General features: G+C 40.4%; 1 protein-coding gene across 1 annotated transcript in view; it reads right to left on the reverse strand.

Annotated features, from left to right (window-relative positions):
- OTUB2 (OTU deubiquitinase, ubiquitin aldehyde binding 2) overlaps positions 1–7668 on the reverse strand; it is a 28386-nt gene extending 20718 nt beyond the window's left edge. The window contains exon 1 of the mRNA XM_027869833.1: positions 7480–7668. Coding sequence (XP_027725634.1) covers positions 7480–7482 — 3 coding nt within the window. The 5' untranslated portion in view covers positions 7483–7668. The remainder of the gene's footprint in view (positions 1–7479) is intronic.
- Positions 7669–25701: the final 18033 nt, after the last annotated feature.

The raw sequence follows: 25701 nt of genomic DNA on the forward strand, positions 1-25701 counted from the left end.
CTGCACTAAGACTTTTGGGACACCCTGTATAAGATTCTCTAACATGTTTTTAATTTCCCAATTAAATAACAGCAATCTCTAACACTATCCATTTAAATTCCGTAGGTTTTGAACCTTTGTTTACTTCATATTAAAGCCTCCTTGAGTGAATCGTGAGGCAGCTAAATGGTGCAGTGGATTTTGGGATTTTATAAATCTACATTTCCAATTATTATATATCTGAAAAACTGGGCCCACCTGCACTTTTTTTTTTTGGCCACAGAACCTCTTGTATCCTCCTTGCCCCAGTAAGCCATCATAAGCCCTTGAGCCAGACTTGTGAACTCAGCTCTAAAGTCTTTGTATTATCAACTCATCAGGAGGCATAACTAAGGCTGATTTCTGATCCAGAATCTTTGTCCAGCCTGTGTGTGATTTCGTATGTTTCCTCTGTTAAGATGCGGGTCTTTTCATCCAGCTTTCTGACCAGGTGTCTAGCACGAAAGCTCAGAGTTTGGATTTGAGACAATTACTGGATATCTTTAAGTTCCAAAGGGACAGAGGCCCTTCCCAAAAGGGTTTTACTAAAAGCCTCTAAATCTGCCAGTCTATTTTCAAAGAAGAAAAGACAAGAGTGTGCTGGAAGGTGGAATCCTGGGTTTCCTTGCCAGATGCCAAGCTAACGAGCTTTGTGACTCATGGAGAGAGCAGCTTCAGACTCCTGGAATGTCAGGCTCTCTATCTGTTAATTAAGAAGAACACCAACTGGCTAGCCCAGGTTCAAAATTGAGGACACAGCCTGGTAGAATAACAATAAGTCACCCTTATATAGTGTTTGAGGTTTACAAGATATTTTCCTAACAACCCTGTGAGGAAGGGAGTATCAGTATTATTACCGCATTTTACAGATGAGTTAATTTTGAAGTTCATGGAGGTCAAGTGATTTGCCTGGGGTCACAGAGCAAATTAACGTCAAAGCTGGAATCCCAACTCAGCTTCTCGTGACCCAAAGTGCAGCATTCTTTCCATGACATCATGCTACTGGACTAATCTTATTATAACATAATGGGTGATTAAAGGTTTTGGCGTGTGTCTTAAGTCACAGCTATATCCCTCAAATGCAACTCATAGTAATAATATAACCATAATAGCCTAATATATATGACAGCTTTTAAGCTTTTGTTTTTTTTTTTTTTGGTTAGGCAATGGGGTAAAGTGACTTGCCCAGAGTCACACAGCTAGTGAGTGTTATTCTGAGGCTGGATTTGAACTCAGGTCTTCCTGACTCCAGGGCCGGTGCCCTATCCACTGTGCTACCTAGCTGCTAGCTTTTAAGTTTTAATCCCCATATTCCCCCCTCCACTATATCATCATTATCATCACCATCAGCATCGAGTGCTTTTATTGATGGAGGAAATTCCCAGTGTGGAAACTCTCTCTACTAATGTAGATTAAACAACTTACAGTCTTTTTTTTTTTTTTTGCTTATATGTTAACATCTATTTTTAAAATTTATTTCTTTTTGAATTTTTTCCCTTTTTTCTTGCACTTAATAGTATTTTTTCCCAATTACATATAAAGGTAGTTTTCAACATTCATTTTTGTACAATTTGAGTTCCAAATTCTTCTCCCTCCTTCCCTTCCCTCCTCCCTCCCCAAGATAGCAAGCAATCTGATATAGATTATACATGTACAATAATGTTAAACATATTTCCACATTAGTCATATTGTTAAATAAGAATCAGAACAAAAGGGAAAAAGTAAAAGAAAGAAAAAACAAATAAACAAAAAAGTGAAAATAGTATGCTTCCATCTGCATTCAGACTCCACAGTTTTCTCTCTGGATAACAACTTACAGTCTTAAAACATTGACCAGTGACTTGCCTTTGGTCACAGCGCTCAAATGTGTCAGAGGCAGAGTTTAAACTCAGAAGCCAGCTCCTCTATCTAGCCCTTCTATCCATAGTTACACTGCTACTCTCTCAGTCTTACAACTAGATTCCTTCAGCTGTCAGAAGTGTCTCATTTAACAGGTTTATTTTTTTGTTGTTCAGTCTTTTTTTCAGTCGAGTCTGACTTTTTGTGACCCTGTTTGGGGTTTTCTTGGCAAAGATGGTTTGCCATTTTCTTCTCCAGATCATTTTAAAGATGAGGAAACTGAGGCCAACAGGGTTAAGTGACTTGCCCAGGGTCAATGAACTACTAAGTGTCTGAAGCTAGATTTGAACTTAGGTAAAGGAGTCTTCCTGACTCTGGGCCTTGCACTCTTATCTGCAGCGCCACCTAGCTGCCCTTAATAAGTTAAATGCCTCACCCATTTCCCCTTTATACACACAAACACATTTTACTACTAAATTGGGGGGAGCAGTTTGTATTTTTTTCTTTTAAATTACGTGATGCTTTCAATCCTTCTTTCTCCTAGGATAATACCTATAACCTTAGTATTTTTTTTCTGTTCTTCTGCTACACTCCCTAGCCTGGGAGAAATGAGAGTATAAATGAATTGGTGGAAGCCAAACAACAAATTCTAACTACTGGTGGTAGTCAGAATATTTGACTACAATTACAATTACAATTTGACTCAATTAAATTATTCTGAATTATATGAATATATTATTCTAGAATGTTAGAATTCTAGAATGAGAATAACATTCTATTAGGATAATAGAAATTTTAGAGCTGGAAGGGGTCTCAATCCCCTCATTTTACAAATGATGAAACCAAGGCTCACAGGGGGAAGTTTTTTGACCAAGGTCATATACCTAATCAATAAACATTTTTTAAGCACCAATTATGTGCCAGATACTGTATGCCAAAAAAGCCAGGAACTGAAACCAGGTGCTACAGTGGATTGAGCATTGGACTTGGAGTCAGGAAAACTTGAGTTTGAATTCTACCTCAGACATTTAAACTAGCTGTGTGACCTTGGGCAAGTCAATTAACCTCTCTCAGCTCCAGTTTCCTCATCTATAAAATGGGTATAATAAGAGCATTTACCTCACAAGGTTGTTGTGAAGACCAATTAAGATAATGTATGTTAAGTGCTTACTTAAAATGCTAAATATCATCATCATCATCATCATTATTATTATATCTGACTCTAAGTACAGTGGTTTTCTACCACACCACACTATCTCCCACATCTTGCTAACTCTCTCCAAGGACATATCTAACTGACAATGAGTCAAAAGTCTTCTTACTTAGTCCTCCTAGCAAGGGCCTTCTATATAGGTGCTCGGTAAATGTTTGTACAATTGAACAGACAGCAAACATCACACTGTCTTTTTACCTCTTCTCTTTCCCTTGTGTACATTCTCTGCCTTGGCAGTCTAATTCACTTTCAACTGTCACCCCTAGGCAAATGACTTCTAAATCTAGGTTTCTGGTGTGTTCAGTCATGCCCTACTCTTCGTGGCCCCACTTGGGGTTTTATTGGCAAATATACTGAAGTGGTTTATCATTTCCTTCTTCAACTCACTTTACAGATGAGGAAACTGAGACAAACAGGGTTCAGTGACATGTCCAGGGTCCCACAGCTACTAAGTGTCTGAGGCCTGATTTGAACTTAGGTCTTCCTGACTCCAGGCCTGGGACTGTATCTACTGCACCACCTAGTTGCCTTAAAATCTATACCTACTCCACAATGCCCTGGCCTCTCCACAGTTAGCTGGACCCACATCTTCAAGTATCTACACTGTAACTCCACCTAGGTGAATGAAAGAAACAGTATTTACTAAGTTCTTACTATGTGCCAAGCAACACAAATCCTTTTTCCGTGTGACAGCCCTTCAAATATTTAAAGATGGCTTGGTCACCCCAAGTAATTTCTTTTCCATATGACACATTGCCAAGTCCTTCAACCAATCTTTCTGAGACAGTTTTGAGTTTTCTTATTATTCTGGTTGTTCTTGTTTGGACAACATTTTGTCAGGGGGCCTCCTAAAATATAGCATCCAAAGCTTAATGAAATATCCCAGAAATCACTCCTCTCATCTGTCCAAAAATCTTCAGTGACAACTTGTCGTTTAATGAGTAAGTTAGAAAATCTGTTTCTGCTTCTGTTAAAGGCAGATGGTGGTACAGTGGATAGAGCACTGGGCCTCCAGTCATGAAGACTTGAATTCAAAACTGATCTCAAACACTTACTAGCTGTGTGGCCCTGCAAAAGTCATTTATCTTCCCTTTGCCTCAGTTTCCTCAACTGTAAAATAGGGATGATAATAATAACAGTACCAAGCTTGCAGTGCTGTTGTGAAGATCAAATGAAATAATATTTATAAAAAGATACTTAGTATAGTGCCCAGTGCATAGTAGGTGCTACAAAAATGTTAATTCCCTCCCTTCCTTTTTCTCCCTTCCCTGTCGCCTACAATTCAAGGCCTTCCACAACCCAGTACCACCAGACTTCCAGCTTTATCTCATACTATACCAGCACCTAGCAGAATAACCTGAACACAGTAAGAACTTGAATGTGGCCATGACTCTGGAGAAAACAGCGAGGCTGGTGACCGCACAGCTCGGCCTCACTTAAATCCAATTCACTTGCAAGTTAAGACATCACCCTTCTGATGTCATCGGTCCTCTTTGAGAACAGATCAACAACAACAACAACAAATACCACCTCTTCCAAAAAGTCCCCTTGATCCCCTATCAGTAAGAACCCCTTGGACTTCAAATAGGTTAGCACCTCTCTGATCTACTTATTTGGTATCTTCTTCATTTGTGACTATGGCTGACTGCTTTCCATCCAACTATTGAATTCCATAAGGACACAGATTCTCTCTTAAGTAAACTTATTTCATCTATCACCTCATACAGAGCTCCACATATAGCAGACAATTAATTGTTTAACTGAAAACCTGAGTTAAGTATAGGAGGTCCCCACTTGATGGTTTGCCATTGACTTAGGGCTATTAGGCATCGGTATGGTAGTATGGTTTAAGAACCTTGGCTTTGGAGATCCAAAGGACTCAGTTCAAACTCTGCCACTTAAGAGCCGTATGACCTTGGACAAGTCACTCAATTTCTCCAGGTATCATTTCCTTATCTATATAACAAAGAGGTTGGAATAGATGACGTCTAACATCCTTCTTCATTCTAAAATTACATGATTGTCTGGAGCCTTGCCTCCTGATCTGGGCTATAGAAGACAGAAGATGCAGCTTCCTTTCTGAACTTCAAGTGTGTCTGTTTGTTACTTTCCATTCACTCTAATATAATCTTTATTTATGCTGCTTCTTAAACAAGTCCTTTTCCTGTGTTTCTTGCTAACCTCTACTCTCCCTTCCCTTTTGCCCTTTCTAATTACCCATACAGAGTCTCAGTCGGAGACTATGATGTGGGATTCTAAAAAGGGGCTGCTTGGAGACTACATTAGATGGCCTTTTACTGTTGCTAACATTAAGAGGGGCTGCCTGGACCAGGGAACCAGGAAGACCTGGGATCAAATCCCCATTTTGACTTATAGAGGCTGTGTGACCTTGGGCAAGTCATTTTAACTCTAGTTGAATCAAGCTGAGGTTCCCTACACCAATGAAATCCCTTGTCTAGTCCCTATCCTTGAGTCCACAGTTCAGAGAAACACTAGATGGTGCTAGCAGATAAGATAACCTGATGCCTTAACACACATCAGAACCACCTGGCTTATTATTTTTCCTGTTTTCCATTCAGGTGAATGGGTATTCAAAGGGCACCCTTCTGAGTGCCCCTGGCACCCTAAAAAGCTCAGTATCTCTGTAAGCAGAGGAACTGGTGTTTAATCCCTGTCCTCTCACTGGAACCGAACACGGAGCAACCACCAAGTGTCCCTGCCGGACAAGCACACTGCAAGTCGTGGTCAGGACTGACTAGTTTACCCCAAGGCAGTGCCATCAGCTCTCTCTGTTCCACAGTAAACAGCTTGGTTGATTGACTCTTTGGGCACGCGATTACTCAGATCCACGCTAGGGCAGGGCTTGGAATGCACCATAGCTTGAACTGTGACCCTGACCCCACACAGCCCTCAGGGCTAGACAGCCTGGCCGAAGGTGACCTCATGGGCTGACCCATTCATAGGCTAAGATTTAGGGTTGGAAGAGTCCTTTAGAAAACATCCAGGTCTCCCCATTTTACAGATGAAGAAAATGACTCTTATACAGGTAAAGTGACTTGCACAAAGTCCCTCAAATACCAGTCTTGATTCGAACCTGGTTCTTCTGATTCAAAGTGAGTGCTCTTTTCTTCTTCCCACTTCAGAAGCTAAGGGGGAAGGCAAGGAGAGTGAACCCAACCCCCTTTAGTCTTTCTTCATTCTCTCTGCTCACCCCCAACCCTGCTCTCGGGTCTCACTAACTCCTATACTCGTGCCCTGGCTATTAATGACACTGGAAATTTAAGCCTAATGAGTGAAATCCGGTCTCGTCCCAGTCCCAGCTGCAGCCCCTGTCAGAAGAGAGGTGGAGAGAAGGGTGGGGCTCACGTTTCGAAAGTACGTTCAATAAAGATAAAGAAAGGCGGCCTGGCTGGCCAGGTGTGATAAATACCTCCGGGATCACCCAGACTCTTGAGAAGGGTGTTTGGGACGGGGTAACCCCTTCCCCAGCCCTTCCACCCCCTCCCTGGCTCCAACGCACCAAACCCTCGAACTTGTCTCTCGATGGGAAGGAGGAAGGGGTTGGCCTCTCGTTCTTGCCCCAAAAGAACTGGTGGGGAATGCGCCTGAACACGAAATAAAAAAGGCATCAAGTCAAACCTAGTTGGGTGAGGTCTGGTAGGATTTAGAGCTTATGCCTGGCACACAGTGGGCGCTTGGTATATGCTTAATGAATTGATTCATTCATAGGATCGGATTTAGAGCTAAAAGAAACCATAGAGTTCAATTAGTTCAATCCCCTCTGTTTTTTACAGATGAGGAAACTGAGGCTGAGGGGCCAAATGACTTGCCCAAGGTCATAAAGGAGGTAACAGATGGGTCGCCATTCGAGCCCAGGTACTCCAGTTTTGTAGCTGACTCCAAATATAGAATTCTTTCCCAAAAAGGCTCTCGTGGGGTCAGCCAAATTTTGTGGGGGCAGGAGGGGAAGAGGGGGCGGGGCACCTTGGGAAGCTGGCGTGGTAAGAGATGTAGGGTTTCCTGGCCTGGGTCTTCCCTCTCTCCCCCCACCTAGCCACCTTCACCCTCACCCTCACTACCAAAATCCATCCCCGGCACCCCCATCCAGCCCTTAGCGCCCCGGTTCAGAGGATGGACGGGGGACAGTCTGGATCCCCTAGACTTCCCCTCTCAGAGGTTCCCGGGTCCGAGGGATAGGGTTATGGGTGGGTGGGATTTGGGGGATGGGAAGGAAGGCCCTAGAAGCAAAAAGGGATCTCAGACAGAAGGGCTTGGGGTGGAGGTGGACCAGGAGTTCTGCAGTCTCCTCTCCACCCCATCTATTATGTCTCGCCCCCTTTCCCGAGTGTGCACATGCGCCCCAGGCTTGGGAACCCCATATCCCCTCCACTCCCACCCATTGCACTGACCATAGTGACCGGAGCCTCTGGAAATCGTCCCGCCCCAGGGAGAAGGAGATCCGGCGCGGGAGGGCGCCACAGAACGATATCTCCAGTTCAGACCGGTCGTGGGCCCCTGGGGGTGCGCAGTGTAGAGCAATACACCCGACCGCTCAGCAACCAACAGGGGAGATCTTCACAGTGTCCCAGTAAGATACACACCCTAGGGTTGACGCCTAAAGGCTGCAATCAGAAGCCGCGAAGCGTATACGTCACAGAAAGAGGGCGGGATTTCAGTTGCCTTTAGCCTATGTTTAGGCCTTCAGTAACTGAATGCCACCCTCTTTTAAAAAGACAGAAACATCAACTACAAGAGTTAATCTCAAAGGACTGGTCCCATTTTGAAAGGCTGAATGAACTTGTGTGTTTTAAAAAATAAAATGTAAAATGATGTTTTCTGCAGTCTATTTTAGATAACAGTCGTTAAATACTTCCTTACCCTATGAGTTTCTCAATAAACAACAGGTTTACGTAAAAATTGTTTACTCAAGGTCAGAAGACCAGGAACTTAGCTTTCATCTGACATAGTATTTAGTTCATTGTCTAGCTAATATTTAGCTTCGTGTTATTCCCAAATTACAGTTTTTCCTCCTGTCTCATGGATTGGTATTAATCTACATTCATTAAATAATAAGAGTAGTCATTTTTTATATAGTCTTTCAAGGCTTGCACAAGGTTTCACATATATTATTCTTGTGAAATTGAATAGTGCTACAGGTATTATTTCCCCCATTTTACAGATAGGGAAACTGAGGCTCAGAGAAGTTAAATGACTTGCATATGTTCATAAAGCAGTGTTAGCGACAGTATTCAAACCCAGGTCTCTCTTGACTCTTGAATCAGTACACCATAGAATGCTTTGACAGACAATTATGTACTGAACTTAGGCTGCTTTGGGCTAGGTTCTGTATGTTTATTGATAGTGCTAATACCTGAACTCAGGTTTCTGGACTCCTAGGTTCATTGTGCTTTCCGTCTGCAGCATGATTTCTGTTTTTTGGAATAGTGGAAAGCATGAATGTATGAGCAGGCCACTGCTTTAGCACAGTGACTACAACAATATAATTGGAAAGAGTTACTACAAAAAAGAAAACTTCTGTTTTCATCTTTTAAAAACTTTTTTATTGATTATATATTTTTTTGTTTTCGTATCACCTTCCCATATATATCCCTCCCCTCCTGTTCCCCAAACAGCCATACTTTGTAACAAAGATAAGTAACAAAGATACAACAGAAACAACTCAACAGGTGAAACATAAAGCAGAGATCTGTGATCACTGAAGGTATTAATAATTGTGATGAAATAGATTCAACACAGAGTCCAAACTGAAGAAGGATTCTTTGTGAATGTTGAGGTCCTCTTGGTGTTCCTGTTGGTGGATGGCACTGTGCTGATTGAATCAAACCTTCAAAAGTGCCTAAATTTCAACCTGCATTTGGATTGACTCACTAAAGAGCTTGTCCAACAAGATGTGTGTCTGGTACAGTACAGATGGACAATGAATTGTGCTCAGAACTGCATAGGAGGAAAAAAGCAAAAGCCTTGATTCCTTATAGGAAATTGCAAATCTCCTTTAATGATTCTATTTGCCATGAAAGCAAAGGCCCATCTCTTTAGTACTACCGTTCTGTTGATGTTGTTTCATGTTAACAAGACATGTAATACAACTCCCTCCAGCTAACCATTGCTATGCCATTTCCTGTTTCTCTCCTTTTCGTTTTCCATCTGTCTCTCCAACAGACTCTTCACTTACATCCTCAACCTCAACCAAAATTGTAAAAGAAATTGCTCCCACTGTAGCGTGGCATCTCAATTTGAAAAATGTCATCCTGAGCCTCCTCACTTTTTGTGTTGTTTCTCCTCCAATGAGAGGAGAAAAACATAATATTATTCCTCTAATAATCAACTCTTCTTCAGTCCATAAGTTGTGAAATCCAAATGATCCTATTTCGCCAGCATAACTTTATTCCTTAGTATGCAATCCCTTGTGTCTTAGAGGTACTATGGGTTATATAAATACAGATGATGCAGGTCTGGTTTTCAAGCATTTTATAATTTAATGGAGAGAAGGACAAGGACAAATATGGCCAAAATATAAAGGAGAATGTGATTGGTGCAAAGGAGAGGGCTAGTAAGGCTATGAGAAATTAGAGGGGGTAGAGATTACCATCACATATAGAGGAGATATTGTAACACCTTAGGGAAGGTGTCATGAAGTAGGTATAAAAGAGTTGGACTTAAAAGAAAGGAAGGGACTTAACTGAAAAACTAATTGAAACAATTAACAACTTAAGCAAACTTATAAAGATATAAAATAAACCCACATAAATAATCTACATTTTTGTATATTACCATCAAAATCCATCAGGAAGAGATAGAATGAGAAATTCCATTTAAAATAACAATAGACAATATGTAATGTCTAGGAGTCTACCTGCCAAGACACCCACAGGAATTTTATGAATACAATCACAAAGCACTCTTTACACAAATGCATAATAATAATAATTTGAGAAATATTAATTGCTTATAGGTAGGCCAAGCCAATATAATAAAATGACAATACTGCCTAAATTAATTTACTTATTCAGTGCCATATCAATCAAACCATCCAAGAATCACTTTATAGAGCTAGAAAAAATAATAATAAAATTCATCTGGAAGAACAAAAAGTCAAGAATATCAAGGGAATCAATGAAAAAAATGGGAAGGAAGGAGATCTAGCAGTATCTGATATCAAACTATATTACAAAGCCATAATTGTCAAAACAATTTGGTACTGGATAAGAAATAGAGAGGTTTATCAGTGGAATAGACAATGTATAGGACCAAATGAACACAGTAACCTAATGCTGATAAACCCAAAGATTCAACTTAGTAGGGCAAGAATACACTATTTGACAAAACCTATTGGGAAATGTGGGAAACAATCTGGTAAAAACTAAGTGTAGACCAATGTCTCACACCATATGCTAAGATAAGCTCCAAATAGGTGCATGATTTAGACTTACAGGGTGACATCATGAGAAAATTAAAAGTGCATGGAAGAAATTATCTGCCAGATCTGTGGATAAGGGAATAGTTCATGATCACATATGAAACAGAGAGTTTCACAGGTAGTAGTAAAATGGGTGATTGTGATTACATAGAATTTAAAAAAACATTTTGCACAAACAAAACCAGTGCAGCTAAAATTAGAAAAGAAGTAGGAAAGCATTTGCACTAAGTTTTTGTGATAAAGATTTCATTTCTAAGATACATAGGAAACTGAGTCAAATGTATAAAAATAAGAGCCATTACTCAGTTGATAAATAATCAGAGGACATGAATAGGTAGCTTTCAGAGGAAGAAATCAAAACTATAAATAGTCATTAAAAAATACTCTAAAACACTAAAATGAGAGAAATGCAAATTAAAACAGCTCTGAGGAACCGCTTCACATCCATCAGATAAACTAAAATGACAAAAAAGCCAAATGATAAATGCTGGAGGGGATGTGGGAAAACAAGTACCTTCATGCAATGTTAGTAGAGCTGTGAACTGGTCTAGTCATTCTCAAGAGCAATTTGGAAATGCGCCCAAAAATCTACTAAACTCCATATACCCTTTGATCCAGTGATACCACTACTAAATCTATACCCCAAAGAAATCAAGGAAAGGACCCATATGTACAAAAATATTTATAGTAGCTCTTTTTGTGGTAGCAAAGGACTGGACACTAAGGGTATGCTCATCAATTGGAGAATGCCAAATCAAATTAAGTGTATATAAATGTGATATAATACTTGAGCTGTAAGAAGTGATGAAGAAGATGGTTTAAAAAAAACAAGGAAGACTTCTATGAACTGATGCAGAGTAAAGTGAGTAGAATCAGGAGAATGATTTATACAGTAACAAAAATACTTCTCTTCTTCTAGATCACCCTTCACTTCTGCAGATTTGATTCGCAGTCTATTGTTTTTGCTTGTTTCTTTGGTGAAACTTGCTATCCCCTGTTCCAGTTTTTCTATTCTATCCATTATTTTTGCTGTGCAGGCAGAAAATTCTGCCTTCATAATTCCCATTTCTTTTTTTGAAACACTCAGGAACAGTGTGTGTGTGTTCCATATCCCCCACATATTACACAGGCTCCTCTGTTTCCTCTAGTATTGGGTCAATTCCCTTTGTTTTGCAGTATTTATTCAGAGACGTCTGAACTCATTTGCTAGATTTGGAAGCCATATTTCCTTCTATTGTTAATGTTTCCGTGTTGCTTTATCTGCTCATGTTAGAGGTCTTTGCATTTTCTTCTTTCTGAGATCCTTTGTAATTTCAATCTTTTTTTCTTCCTGATTTCCCCCTATTCACTTTCTGACTCTGTCCCCTCTAATGGTGGTTTCCTTGGAGACTGAATTTCAAAGTGTCTCAGCCTCCTCCCATGCTAGGCAATCGTGGCTCAGTAGCCTAGGCCTCTGCCCCTAATTAATTTTTGAGTGGTCAGAACTGGTTTTACCTTGATGCTCCTCTCTTTCTTTCAGGGTTCGTAGAGTGCTACACAGTCCTCTGCTCCTCATACAGTATCCTATCCTACTTCCTCTATTCCTTAGTTCTCTGGCCTGGCACTGGCTGTTCAGAAAGCTGCTGTGCTGGTGTTAGGGGGTTATCTGCTGTGGCAATTGGTAGATCAAATCTTTGTAGTGCTGGTGCGGCATCGGTGCTATGAGGTTGCAATTGTTCTAGAACATCTGTAGCTATGCTGGTTGTTTGTTGTGGCCCAGTCAAACTTCTGTGCCCTGAAACTGGGGTTCTATGGCACTGGAAAGAGGAAAGGGATACTGAGGTATAGGGGTGGGTTTTGTTGTAAGCCTTTGTCAGGTCGTTGGGTCTACTAGTGCTGCCTCAATGCTGGTAGTGGGGGAGGTAGGGGAGGGGTGCTGAGTGAGCTTAGGGTCAGTAAGTATCAGTTCATGTTTTAGTTTTTTTTTTTAACTTTTTTTTTGTATTTTGCATGTCCTAGACCATGAAGACAACTGAAATTGTTTTATCTTTGGTGCGTAATTTGTTTTGGAGACATTCGAGAGGTCATGGGGATCACAGAAAATGTCTAGCCCTCTGTGTGTTACTCATATGACACAGAAAAGCCTCTTCTCACTTTCTCAATGGGTGGAAGGTGGGGGAGGGGGAGAATATGGAACTAAAAATAAAATAATATTGAAAGAAAAAAAGGAAGGGACTTGAATAGATGGAGATGGTATCTATACGGAACGGCTAAGAGAACTGTGGAACATGAATGTAATTGTTATTACTGTGCAAGAATGTGAAGAGTACAGAGAAACATAGAAAGGTTTACATGAACTGATGCAAAGTGAAAAAAGCAGGACCAGGAGAGGCCTTAGACCTTCTCCCCTCTGAGCCCCACATGCTCTCCTGTCTTTGCCAAGGAAGGGCCTCTGGTTCCCTGCAGCTGCACACACTAACACTTTGCTTTGCTTTGGTACTATGATAATGGCCCCTGCGCCTTTGTGGCTAACCCCCCATGCTCCTCTCTACCCTGAAACTACAGTGTGACCCAGACCTGTGTATGGGTAATAGAGTTACCAGTAAGCACCAGCTGTACTTAATGCCAGCTTGGGGCCCCCTAGAATCTCTTTCTCAGTAGTTGTCTGAACCCCTCATAATCTCTTGACTGAGAGTTCCTGAAGCTGCTGCTGCTGTGGCTGCTGTTGATGCCACCATGTCTGTGGGCTCTGGACACTAGAGCCTGACCAGACCACACCCCAACGTTACAGACTTCTCCTGCCTACCTCTTAAGTTGGAAAAAATATCTTACCATGACTTCTTGCTGGCTCTGCCTCTCCCAAAATGTATTTGAGGCATTATTTTAAAGTAGTTTAGAGAGGAATGTTGGGAGAACTCAGCTGGGTAGCTGCCCCTAATCTGCCATCTTGTGCCTTCCAATTTTTTTTTTTTATTGTGAGGCAGTCGAGTTTAAGTGACTTGCCCAGGGTTACACAGCTAGTAAGTGTCAAGTGTCTGAGGCTGGATTTGAACTCAGATCTTCCTGACTCCAGGGCTGGTGCCCTATCCACTGTGCCCCCTAGCTGCCTCTATGCCTTCCAATTTTAACACTTATAAGTCTACTAATACATATTTGGTTCTTGTACTTTATCCCTTTTCCTAGGAATATTGCATCATTTTGATAACATGGATGTAATATAGCCTGAAAAGTGGCTTTCTGTCCTACTAAATCAAATTAATTTTTTCACAATCAACAAATGGTAAGCACAATGGGATCTTATATTTTCTATGTCTTTCACATAATTGTGAAATGGTGAAAAAAATATATGGTCCATTGTTGAATAGTTCTTGTGAAAGCCTACCTTTTCCCTACTAATACCATCATTGAGGATTCTCTTGATTCATGTATAGATGATTTAATAATAATAACTAGAGTTTATTTAGCTCTTTAAAGTTTGCATAGTGCTTTACATACGTTAACTCATTTGACTCTTACAGCAACTTTGGAAAGTAGGTCTATCATTAATTCATTTTACTGATAAAGAAACTGATGTGCAAAGAGGTTAAGTGATTTGTCCACGGTCACCCAGCCAGGGAGCAACTGAGTTAAGATTTGAACTCAGGTCTTCCTGATTTCAAGTCCCACTCTTTATATATTGTACTGCCTAGCTGCCATGATTTGCATGAAGATTTTATATAAATGGGAGAACAATTCTTTGTGTAGGTTGGTATTTATTGATGATCTCCCAGTTGCCTTTTATTACCTCAGTCTCATACAATTGATTTATTTCCAGAAGGGCCCTGGATCATGGGTAATTGATAAAAATTATCTAGTCTTTATGTAGAGCCTAGTAAAGCTGTTTTATTTGACCCCTGCCTCTTTTCTTATATTTATTATTTGTGCTTCTTGGTTATATTCAGGAAAACCCATTGCTTATTATATATACCCAAGGGAAGCATTTCTTGGGAGTATAAAAAGTGCTTCAGAGGCCATCTCTGTCAGCTTCAGAGAGACAAGGCATTGTGATAAGGAGAGGGAGGACTAGAGAACATACATAGGGTGCTTTCCATAGTATATTATATAATGATGAATTGGTAGAAATGGATAATCAATAAAAGGCTTACAAGGTATTCTGCTCTTATTGGCAGATGTGTTTCATGAAGTGTCCTTGACTTCCGGAAAGAGCACGGGTCTAGGAGTCGAGACACTTGGGATCAAATCCTGCCCATGTCACTTATTATATAACCATATGCAAGTCATTTCAACTTTGTGGGCTTCACTTTCCTCCTCTATGAGATGGCGATGTAAAACATACTCTGCGTGGCTCATAGAGTTGTGAAGATCTAAGATTGTCAAGGATCAAATGAAATAATATACAAGAAGAACTTTGCAAATGTGCTATGCTAATTTTAGGGACTATTATTTTTATCCAGCAATATTTTGCTAGAAGAGATCTATAATCACTCAAAAGAGTTTGGCCTGTCCATTCATTCAGGAAAACCCCCATGGATAAACAATGTCTAGCACCTAAATTTCAACATGTATTCAGATCTAGACCCTAAAGAGTCTGTCCCACAGTATGTATATCTAGGACAAACAGTACAGAAATACAAATGATGTAGGTCTAGAGTTGATAAAGAGGAGACGAGTTCTCTGGATTGATTATGGAAAATTGCAAAGCTCTAACTCACTCCAAGCTTCACGTGATGGCAAATGCTCACCTTTTCAATGCTAACATTTCGCTTATGTTATTGTATGTCAATGAGACAGGGAACACCATTGCCACTGGAGAGCTAACAATGAGAATCTCATATAGAACACTGGAGAGGCTCATGGTGGGCATGAATATAACTAATAAAGAACTCCAAAGAAGAGCAGGAATAAAGGACATCTTTAAGGAATTGTATGGTAGGATGGGAAGATGGGCTGTTTGAATGGTAAGAACAAGGGAAAATAGGTGGGCAGCTAAAATGCTTCATTGGTACCCTTGCTATGTCAGAAGAAAGTGAGGAAGGCCTTTGGGATATTAGATGGGGCTTTGGTGGTGATTTTTGGGAGGACAAGGATGGGGACAACAGTCACACAGGATGGAGAGGCATAGATAGGTTGCAATTTGCATAATTGGAGGGACCTCCCAAATCAATGCGATCATAGATACATTTGAGTATTTGAGTGATAGAGTGGAAAGGGTTCTAAATTTGGAGTCAGAAGACCTGAGTGTGGTTCTGCCACTTTCTACATATGTGAAAGGATCAAAAGGAGTGAGAAAGAACATTAATGACCATATAATTAAATTCTATTGTCTTAGAGATAAGAAAATTGGGGCCCAGAGAGGTTGTAATTTACATAAGGTCACATAAGCAACCAACAAACATTTATTTAGTGCCTACTATGTGTAAGGCACTGTGCTAGGTGTTGGGGATACAAAGACAAATACTTTCCCTCAAGGAACATGTGAATATATGTCTTACCTTGCAAGACCACACATAAATAACAGACAGTAAACAGCAAAACTGAAATTTGAACCAGTGCCTCGGACTCCCAAGTTTAGTTCTCATTCCACAGCATCCTACTATCTCCCTCCTGCACAGAATGCTAGTATTCTGGAGCTCAGTGTGAAGGACCCTACTCTTTTGGGAGTAATTATCTCATGTCCCACGGCACAATGGTTGGCTGAAAGTCTATGCTCTATGTAACTCTGTTCACTGAAAGTAATGAGCCTTGGGAACATACATCCAAAGTTGATCTTTCTTCAGTCATAGACTGGCTCCTCTCACCCTCTTAAAGGGAGAAAAGTAGGGCCTTGAAAGTGAAGTAGTCTTGATACTTTGAAAGATCTCTGATTTCATCAGTGTGAATCCTTAGATTTTTACAGAATCATGGGACAGGAAAAGACCTTAGAGATCATTTCATCTAATCCCCTTGATACCTTTTGTTTTAAAGTCACAATCATTTCTACATATATTATTGCTTCCCCCTCTCCCCTATGCCCCCAAATAGCTCCACACTTCAACAAAATTAAAGTGGAACATTTTCTTATCTCTGTCTGAGATTGGTCTTTATAATTACATAGCATTGGCCTTTATTTTATTATTCTTTAACTTTCCATCATTGGGGGTCATACTATTTTCCTGATTCTGCTTACTTCACTTGGCATTGGCTCATGTAAATCTTCTCATGTTTCTCTGAATTCCTCAAGTTTCTCATTTCTTATGGTGCAGTAATTTTCCATTACATCTCTGTACCACAATTTGTTTAATTTTTGCCTAATTGGCAACCTTTCCTTTTGTCTAGTTCTCTTCTACCGTAAGAAAGTTCTGCTGTGAATATTTCGGTACATTTGCAACTTCTTTTACAGAGAAGCAAACTGAGGCCCAGAGAAGGAAAATGACTGATTCAGGGTCACACAGTGGATTTGTATTTCAAATCATGACTCCTTAATTGAGAGCTACTGTTCTTTTCCCTATCTCAAGCTTCCTCCAAAGCGTTTCATCATGTAGTGGCCATGCTTGTGGTGATGAGTCCCTCTGTTCATAGCTAGGCTGATCTCTGAAAGACAAGAACACAGTAAGTTAACAGGTCTGTCCTTGGTGTTTATCCAGCTTGGTAGAACATTCCAGAGCTTATACTTTGCTGACGTGGACTTTGTGGACTGAGGGTCACTTCCAGAGCATGATGAAGCATGCCAGATCTTTAGGGAAAATGATTTTTTAACCAGCTCAATTTTTTTTTACTCATCCCCCTAATCTGGTAATTCTTCTAAGAGTAGAAGGGATAGTTTCTATATAGAATAATGCATAACGTTATATTCTAGTTAGCCTCTTCTAACCCTGAAAAGTGGGGTCAGTTGTAGCCTGTGGAGTTGGGGACAGGTCTGTGTCCCTCATTTTCTTCCTGTAGCTGGAGGAGGAACAAACCTAAAATTGTCCCTGGAAAGCCTTTTGAAATAGGCCATCCTGTACGTACAAGGCACCGAGGCTGGCTCTCTCCTCTTCAGTCTCATGAGAAGGGCATTCATCTGTTGGCTCCCAGAGGAAGATTTTTGTGTGCTACTAAGGTGATGGGCAGTCACTGGTTTCAAAAGACTGGATTGTTGCCTCTGAAGCCTGAACCTCTGACTTTCTCTTTGGCTCTGCAATATTCTTCTAGTTTCCAAACTGAAATCCCAGCAGTGGGCTCAGAGTTACTTGTTTGAATATTTCTGTGATTTATGAGCCTGCATAGAATAGGAGATCATTATTTTTCCAAAATAAACCTCACACGGAGCTTGTAAAACTCTTTCTGGGTTTGGAAAAGCTGACCTTAGGGGCAGCTGTAGAAGCCTCTAAATCCTACCTTAGAATCATCTCCTGTGCATGCCCAGGATAGAGGTCAAACAGCTCAAGGTTAGTCAGTCTGTCAACAAGTATTTATTAACAGCTTACTACGTTCCAGACACTTTGCTAAGTTTTAAGGTACAAATAAAGGCAAAACATGGTCCCTGCCCTCTAGGAGCATATGTTCAAATGGGGGAGACAACATGTAAACAATTGGGTCCATACAGGAATATACATGTAATTTAAGCATTTTTTAACCTAGGGTCCAAGGAGCCTATGAATGGATTTCAGGGCACTGGTAAATTTGTATGGGAAAGAAATAACATATTAACTGAAATTTGGCATTGCCTTCAATTATTTAAAGATATCATACTGTGAAGGGATCCATGGCCTTTAGCAGACCTCCGTGGACACAAAACTGCCATGACACAAAAAACGTTAAGAATCCCTGGTATAGATGGATGGCAATCTGAGAAGGCAATGCAGTAGTAGCATGCTTCCTGCAGAAGATGGGACTTGGGCTGAGTCCTGAAGGAAGCCAAGAAAACCAAGATTTGGATGTAAAGGGGCAGAACATTCCAGGCTTGGTGACAGCCAGTGCCAAGTCATGCAAACAGATCAAGGTCACCAGGAGTTTGAAGTGACAAGGTTTGCCTTTGTCTAGCAGGATAGGGAGTGATTTTATAGCTTCCAGGACTCACCTCTCCTAATATTTATCTCCTCTATGAATTCCATTGATTCATGAAATTCTTATAACTCGAGATTCATTCCTTTGTTACAGGCCAAAGGAGAGCAGCATACTGTAGTGGGAAAAATACTGGACTAGGAAATAAATTATTTGGGATAGAATCATAGAACCTCTGAATTAAAAGGGACCCTAGTACGATCTGTACTTGAGGAAGAATCCCCTCTGTCATCCTTGATGAGTGGCTTTCTGATTGCCAGTTTAAGACCTCCTATTAGGCATTCCAGGAAACTCTCAGACAATTCCAATGTTAGGAGTCTCTCTCCACTTGAAATCAAAATCAAACTTCACAACATTCTATCCCTATTGTCTAGATCTTTCTCTGGAGTCAGGTAGAAAAAAAATCTAAGCTTTCCCTAACATAAAAGGCCTCCAAATACCTGCCATCATTTTCCTCTCAAAGCCAAACTTCTTCATTTCCCTCCTTGGGTCCTGGAATAATTCATAAGGTCTGAATCTCTTAACACACTTGCTAGATTCATATTTTGGCTTCTCAGTAGTAAATAACTCTCTGGCTCACTTATGCCCTGATACAGATTTAAAAGCCCTAGGAAACATCTCTAGTTATCTTGCTTCTAAGGTATAGCCTATCTTCTTCCTAAAGTAGTTTTGAGGACTCCAAAAACACTGGCATTTGATAGGAAAAACTTGGTCAAACTGTCTCTGCAACTAGAGTTGGAGATGGGAAACATCACTGAAGGTAGCCTCTGCATCTCTACTTGGATATAAGCGTGTCTTGGCACTGCCAAGAATGCCTCTCCTTGCTCTGTGGCCTTCCTCGGTGGCCTTAGGGATGGAACTCATCTGGATGGAAGTTCATCTGGATCCACACATTTTTGTTTTTCTTATTTCTCATAACTATGTTCTCTCTATCAGTCAACAGCTGTGCCATGAGCAAATGAGCTCATGGAAAGTGTAGTTCTCAAATGACTATTCATTGACATAGTGTCAAGAGGACTTGAGTGTGAATGCTACTTCAGATAGCTGAGTAATCTTGGGCAAGTCATTTAACTGCTCTCACCCTTTGGTTCCTCATTTGTAAAATGAGGATAATCATAGCATATAACCCAAAGGGTTGTTGTGAGAATAAAATGTGATAATTTATGTGAAATGCTGTGAAAACCTCAAATATCTACATAAATGTGAGCTATTATTATTCTCTCTCAAATGAATACTTGTGCCTTCTGAGTCCAGGCATCCTGGGAAATGTAATCTTTTTCTTATAAGACATATTTGCAGGGGTGTATACTTGAGTCAGCTCATGGTACTATGACCTCAGAATTCAGTAAATGCCACAAATCAGCCAGGACTTGATTTATCGTCTTATCGATTATCTAGTCTCAAGAAAATGTTAGGGGGCAGCTAGGTGGCTCAGTGAATAGAGCACCGGCCCTGGAGTTAGGAGTACCTGAGTTCAAATCCAGCCCCAGACACATAACACTCACTAGCTGTGTGATCCTGGGCAAGTCACTTAACCCCAATTGCCTCATTAAAAAAAATAAAAAGAAAGAAAATGTTAATAATGCTGATTAAACTTTAAAATGTGTCATGTATACACTCCCCCTATCCCTGCCCCAGAGGGCTTGCTGTTAAACATTTACCCACATAGCCCTGCATATATTACATCTGTGTAATATAGTTGCTTTGGCCCCACTCTCAGAGGGCCCACTGTGTTACATGTTATCCTCCCTCAGGGTTTTCCAGTACACTGAAGAGGTTGGACATTTTCTCTTCTCTGGCATCAGCTCCCACCCACACTGTTTGTGATCCCTACATATTAGGGGCCTGGTAACTAGCGCCCTATTTGCATTTAACCATTTCACATCAAATTAACTTTTACAAAGGGATGTTTACTTCAAAGATATAGCAAAAGCTGACATACAACTATTTCCCTCAATACTTGTGGTGATTAAAAAGTTTTGAGAGACATAGTTTCTGGATAATTTAATCATTTTATTAATAAGGCCAGCACATTTATTAATGAAAGGATGGTAATTTGGCTGTCTCTCTTAGACCAAAGGCAATTATGGGAGTGGGCTCATAGTTTATATACCCTTCGAAGAGTAGATGCTCCCCAGGATAGGAATCAACCCTGATTGGTTAACAATGAATGAGAGAATAGATATTACAATGAGAGGCTAGACTATATTACAATAAGGGTATGTGACTTGGGTCACTCAAATCTTGGTCAAAGAGACATCAGTTTCCATATCACTTGTCTGACAAAAGAGAGAATCAACACTTCCCCAAACCTGTCTGAGCAAACACAATGAGCAGGAATATACCCGTTAGCCCAAACTTAGAGTTACATTTACTGTCTTATTAGATCTTGGCCTGGGTAAATCTCTAAGAGGAACTTACCACACTGGTTGCTTTCTGACTGAAGAAGTGGAAAATGAGAAAAACTATGGTCCCAACACAATAATTAGTTATTAAATAGGAGAGAAATAATTATTTTCTCACGTATTTTTGGGCATATAATTCTTCTGCTTTCCCCACTACCTCTGTCTCTGGGGACGAGAGGACAGTGGGATCAGGCTCACAGTCCTGTCTTGGACTCTTGATCTCTAGGGTTTTGCTGTTAGGTGGGCTGCACTGCCTGGTCTGGATTCCTGGACTCCTGGATCCCCATGGCATGGAGGCTCAAGTCTGCATACTTAGAATAGAAGAAATGAAGGAAAAGGACAAAATTCTAGACTCATTTTGTGGGGCTACATAGCCTAAAGAGAGCAGAAGGAGGCAGATCTCCTTCCCTTACAACATAACATGAGTATCTGTGAGTCTAGGCATGTGACAGAATTAGTTTTTGTGAAGACAGAATTAGGCATGGGAAGAAGTAGTCTAGGCATGTGACAGAATATGCTGCCCTTGGCAGAGAGGTATGGGTGCATTTTGTACACATTGTCCATAGTACCAATCCGGAACAGTCCTCTGGGGAGGCATACTTATCATCCTTTCATCTTGCCAAAGAAGAAGTCTCAAAACAGTCAACGTGCCATGATCTTAGTCCCACACATACAGGTGAAAATCATAATTATCTCTAAATACAAAGTTTTGCAGATTCAACAAACAAAATACATTTCATGAAGTTTACTAGAGGATACAGCTTGCTTAGTACTCAACAGGTTCCTGATTGAGTGCTCAAATGGCCTTTCTCAAACCACAAGCAAAAAGAAAAGAAAAAACAAGAATATCCTCCATCCTAAGGGCAGCTGGATGGCTCAGTGAATAGAGCACTGGACTTGGAATCAGGAAGACCTAAGTTCAAATCTGGCCTCAGACACTTATTAGCTGTGTGACCCTGGATAAGTCACTTAACCCTGTTCGCCTTGATTTTCTCATCTATAAAATGAGCTGGAGAAGGAAATGGCAAACCACTCCAGTATCTTTGCCAAGAAAACTCCAAATGGGGTTACGAAGTGTCAGACACAACTGAAATGACTGAACAACTCCCTCTACCTGTCCCAATTTCCTGTCTCAGACAGAAACCTGTCCACACAGAACTTTCCAAACCACATGGTGCTGTCTTCATGGGGATTTAGGACATGGGGTCAAAGAGATGTTATACTCTCACCTTCAGATGAGAACATTTTCCTGGGTGAAGTCTTTTCTATGGTTCACTCAGTACATAGGGCCATACAGCTGGACAAAATATTCTGAAGTATGCCTGCCTATTCTACACAATGAACATCAAAATTTCTCTGGGGGTCCCTGCACATTTCTTCTGGATCTTTATTCCAAAGGCTACTCCAAAATTTCCCCCAATGGATTTCTGCTACTACAAAGGTAATTCAAATGGAATTGCAAACTCACCTGAAGGAATAGACATGCCCAGTTAGAAAAATTTGTTGTTCAGTCATGTCTAACTCTTTGTGACCCTCTTTGGGGTTTTCTTGGCAAGGATACTGGAGTGGTTTGCCATTTCCCTCTCCAGCTCATTTTACAGATGAAGAACTGAGGCAAACAGGGTTAAGTGACTTGCCCAGGGTCACACAGCCAGTAAGTATCTGAGGCTACATTTGAATTAAGGAAGAGAAGAGAAGTCTTCCTTACTCCAGGACCAGTTCATTATCCACTGTGTTACCTAGTGCCTGTTAGAAAAATAGCAAGGGAAATAAAAAACTTGGAATTTCTAGTCACAGGCAAATATTACCCTATGAAATTGCAGGATGTACTGTTCTCACAATTAGGCAAACAATTTAAATCTGTTCAAATGCAAAGGGAGAAAAAAAGAAAATTTCTCAACTATGCAGCAGTGTTCCAGTGATGTAAACTCCATATTTTTTATTTTAGATTCAATATCAATACTAATATAGAAAGTATTGATATCTAAGTATTAAAAGAATCAACAAATGTAAAGTTTGCCAAATTACCTCAAAGGAGCTGACTTGTGAGGCAACCCACACCAGAAAAAAAAAGTTGATCATCTAATTCCAAACTATTTTTTAGGGGGACATTTTTTTTTTGTTTTACACGCACGTTATATTTTTCCCAGTTACATGTTAAAACCATTTTTAAATTTTTTTTAAAAAAAATTTTGAGTTCCAAATTCTGTCCCTCCCTTCCTCTCTCCTCTCCCCACCTCTGACACAGTAAGCAGATATAGGTTATGCATGTTCAATCATGTAAAACATTTCCATATTAGTAATTTTGCACAAGAAGACTTGATTAAAAAAACAATGAAAGAAAGTGAAAAATAGCATGCTTCAATCTGTATTTAAATGATATCAGTTCTTTCTCTCGAGGCGGATAGTATACTTCATCATTAGTCCTTTGAGATTGTCTTGGATCATAGTATTGCTGAGAATAACTAAGTCTTTCACAGTTCTTCATCAAAAAATATTGCTGTTAACAGTGTTCTCTTGGTTATATTCACTTCACTATGCATGAGTTCATGTGAGTCTTTCCAGGTTTTTCTGAAATCACCCTGCTTTCTAACTATCATTTAACCACTTAAATCAGATTAGCTTTTACAAAGGGATATTTGCTTCAAAGACACAGCAAGAACATACATGCAAACATTACTCACAACACTTCAGGGGCGTAGTCTCCCTCTCTCAAACATTATCTTGGTTCTTTAGGGAAGGGAGGAGTATTAGGCTCATGGCTTAGGTTAACTTCCTACATAGCATTAGTCCCACCAAATTCAAGTCCAAAGCCTGAGTGGGCCAGTGACTTAGACCCTTACTGCCAGGCTTTTGCTGCTGGGCTGGTTATAATACCCTGCCTGGATTCCTGGCCTCCTATGGCTCTGGCTCCTGGGGTCCTAGAATTGAAAAGAATGAAGCAAAAGGCTAAAACTCCAAGTTCATTTCACAGGGCCACGGGATCTAAGTGTGGGGTGAAGGCAGCCCTTATCCCCTGTCCTTGCCAGTCTGATGTAATTAGCTGTGGGTGAATCAGTCCTTCACCCTCAGACACAAATATAAGAAAAAATCCTGATAATGGTCAGTCAGGCAGTTTTAAAGATGCAGATAGTTCTGGCCATGCAGCTAATGGAAAAAAGATTGCTCCCAACCATGTAGCAGGTAAGCACAGAATGTACATAAATGCTCCAAATTCCTATTACTCGTGTAACATGGTTTCCACTCCTCTTATTATCCTGGTTCCTCTCCTCTGGACAAACTCTAGTTGGTCAATGTTCTTCCTAAAATGTGACCCAGGATTGCTAAGTTCATATGTAGTCTGACCAAGCAGGAGGATGGCAGGATAATCACCTTTATCTCTGGTTGTATGGAGATGAACCTGGCAGCCAGGTGCCACCATGGATAGAGCGTTGGGCTTGGAGTCAAGATCTGAATCCAAATCTGGCTTTAACCATGGTCTGCCTCAAATTCCTCAACTATAAAATGGGGATAATAGCAGCACCTACCTCCTAGTATTGTTGTGAGGATCAAATGAGATATTTGTAAAATGCTTAGCATAGTACCTGGCACATAGTAGGTGCTATATAAATGGTATTATTATTATTATTATTATTGCTACCAAAGACTGTGCCAGCAAAGTAAAAACTTGTAGGATCTACCAAACTAGAAAGCATTCTGTTATTTGTTCCTTGTGTCACCTTGGGCAAGTCATTTAGCATAGTGAGCGAATATAATAATGTGAGTATAATAATCCTTGTCCTGCCTATTTCATAGGATTATTTTGAAGAGCAAATGATATAATACATATGAAACCATTTTAAAAACTGTAAAGCACTAAAAAAAAGTATAATAGGTCATGTACCAGGGTCTTTTCTATAGTCTTCATAGCACTGCCTGTTTGTTGCTTCAAATGGTAGTTAACTCTTGGCTTAGCCCCCACTCCCTGTATCTTTCTTCCTTTAAAATTAGATTTATCTATTAATACATCATCGTTGTTTAGGCCTTTTTCAGTCATGTCCAACTCTTCGTGACCCTACCTGGGGTTTTCTTGGCGAAAGTACTGGAGTGGTTTGCCATTTCTTTCTCCAGCTCATTTTATAGATAAGGAAACTGAAGCAAACAGGGTTAAGTGACTTGCCCAAGGTCATACATGTAGAGTCTGCAGCCAGATTTTAACTCATGAAGATGAGTCTTCCTGACTTCAGGCCCAGCACTCTATCTGCTGTACTTCATATTGCAGTGAAGTAAAACAATTTAATTAGGAAAACCATACTATAATGCCCAGGAGCCGACAAAGGTAATATAAACTTCAGCAGACATAATTCCTTTCCCAAGATCAAAGTTGCTATGGGAGTTGCCATAGTTCATAACTTCTCATAAACTCCATTCTCAGCTTTCACATTAACTAAAAATTGCAATCCTTTCCATTTCTTCCCTCCCCTGTACCCATGTGGAATGTGACCTTTTTACTCATCCTTCTACAACTCCTGGGTGGCAGGAGAAGAAATCAGGATGTTCTCTGCCTTTGTAAACTTTCTGTCTCCCACAGCAATGGGAGGGGCAAATAATAATAAATACTCATTTAATTGAGTCTCAGTCATTTATAGCATGGTGGAAGCACCGGAACTGGGGGGTGCATTGCAGAAGTTTAAGAGATTCTCCCATGCTCAATTAATGGGTGAATAAGGCATAAAGACCAACCCGCTTCCCCTCTTTCCTTATGGTCTTCGAAATTTGGAATCTTCCCAGTATGCCCCAACCTTGAA

The sequence above is a fragment of the Vombatus ursinus genome, unplaced genomic scaffold (genome assembly GCF_900497805.2).
Source record: "Vombatus ursinus unplaced genomic scaffold, bare-nosed wombat genome assembly UNPS02014794.1, whole genome shotgun sequence".
Lineage (NCBI taxonomy): Eukaryota > Metazoa > Chordata > Mammalia > Diprotodontia > Vombatidae > Vombatus > Vombatus ursinus.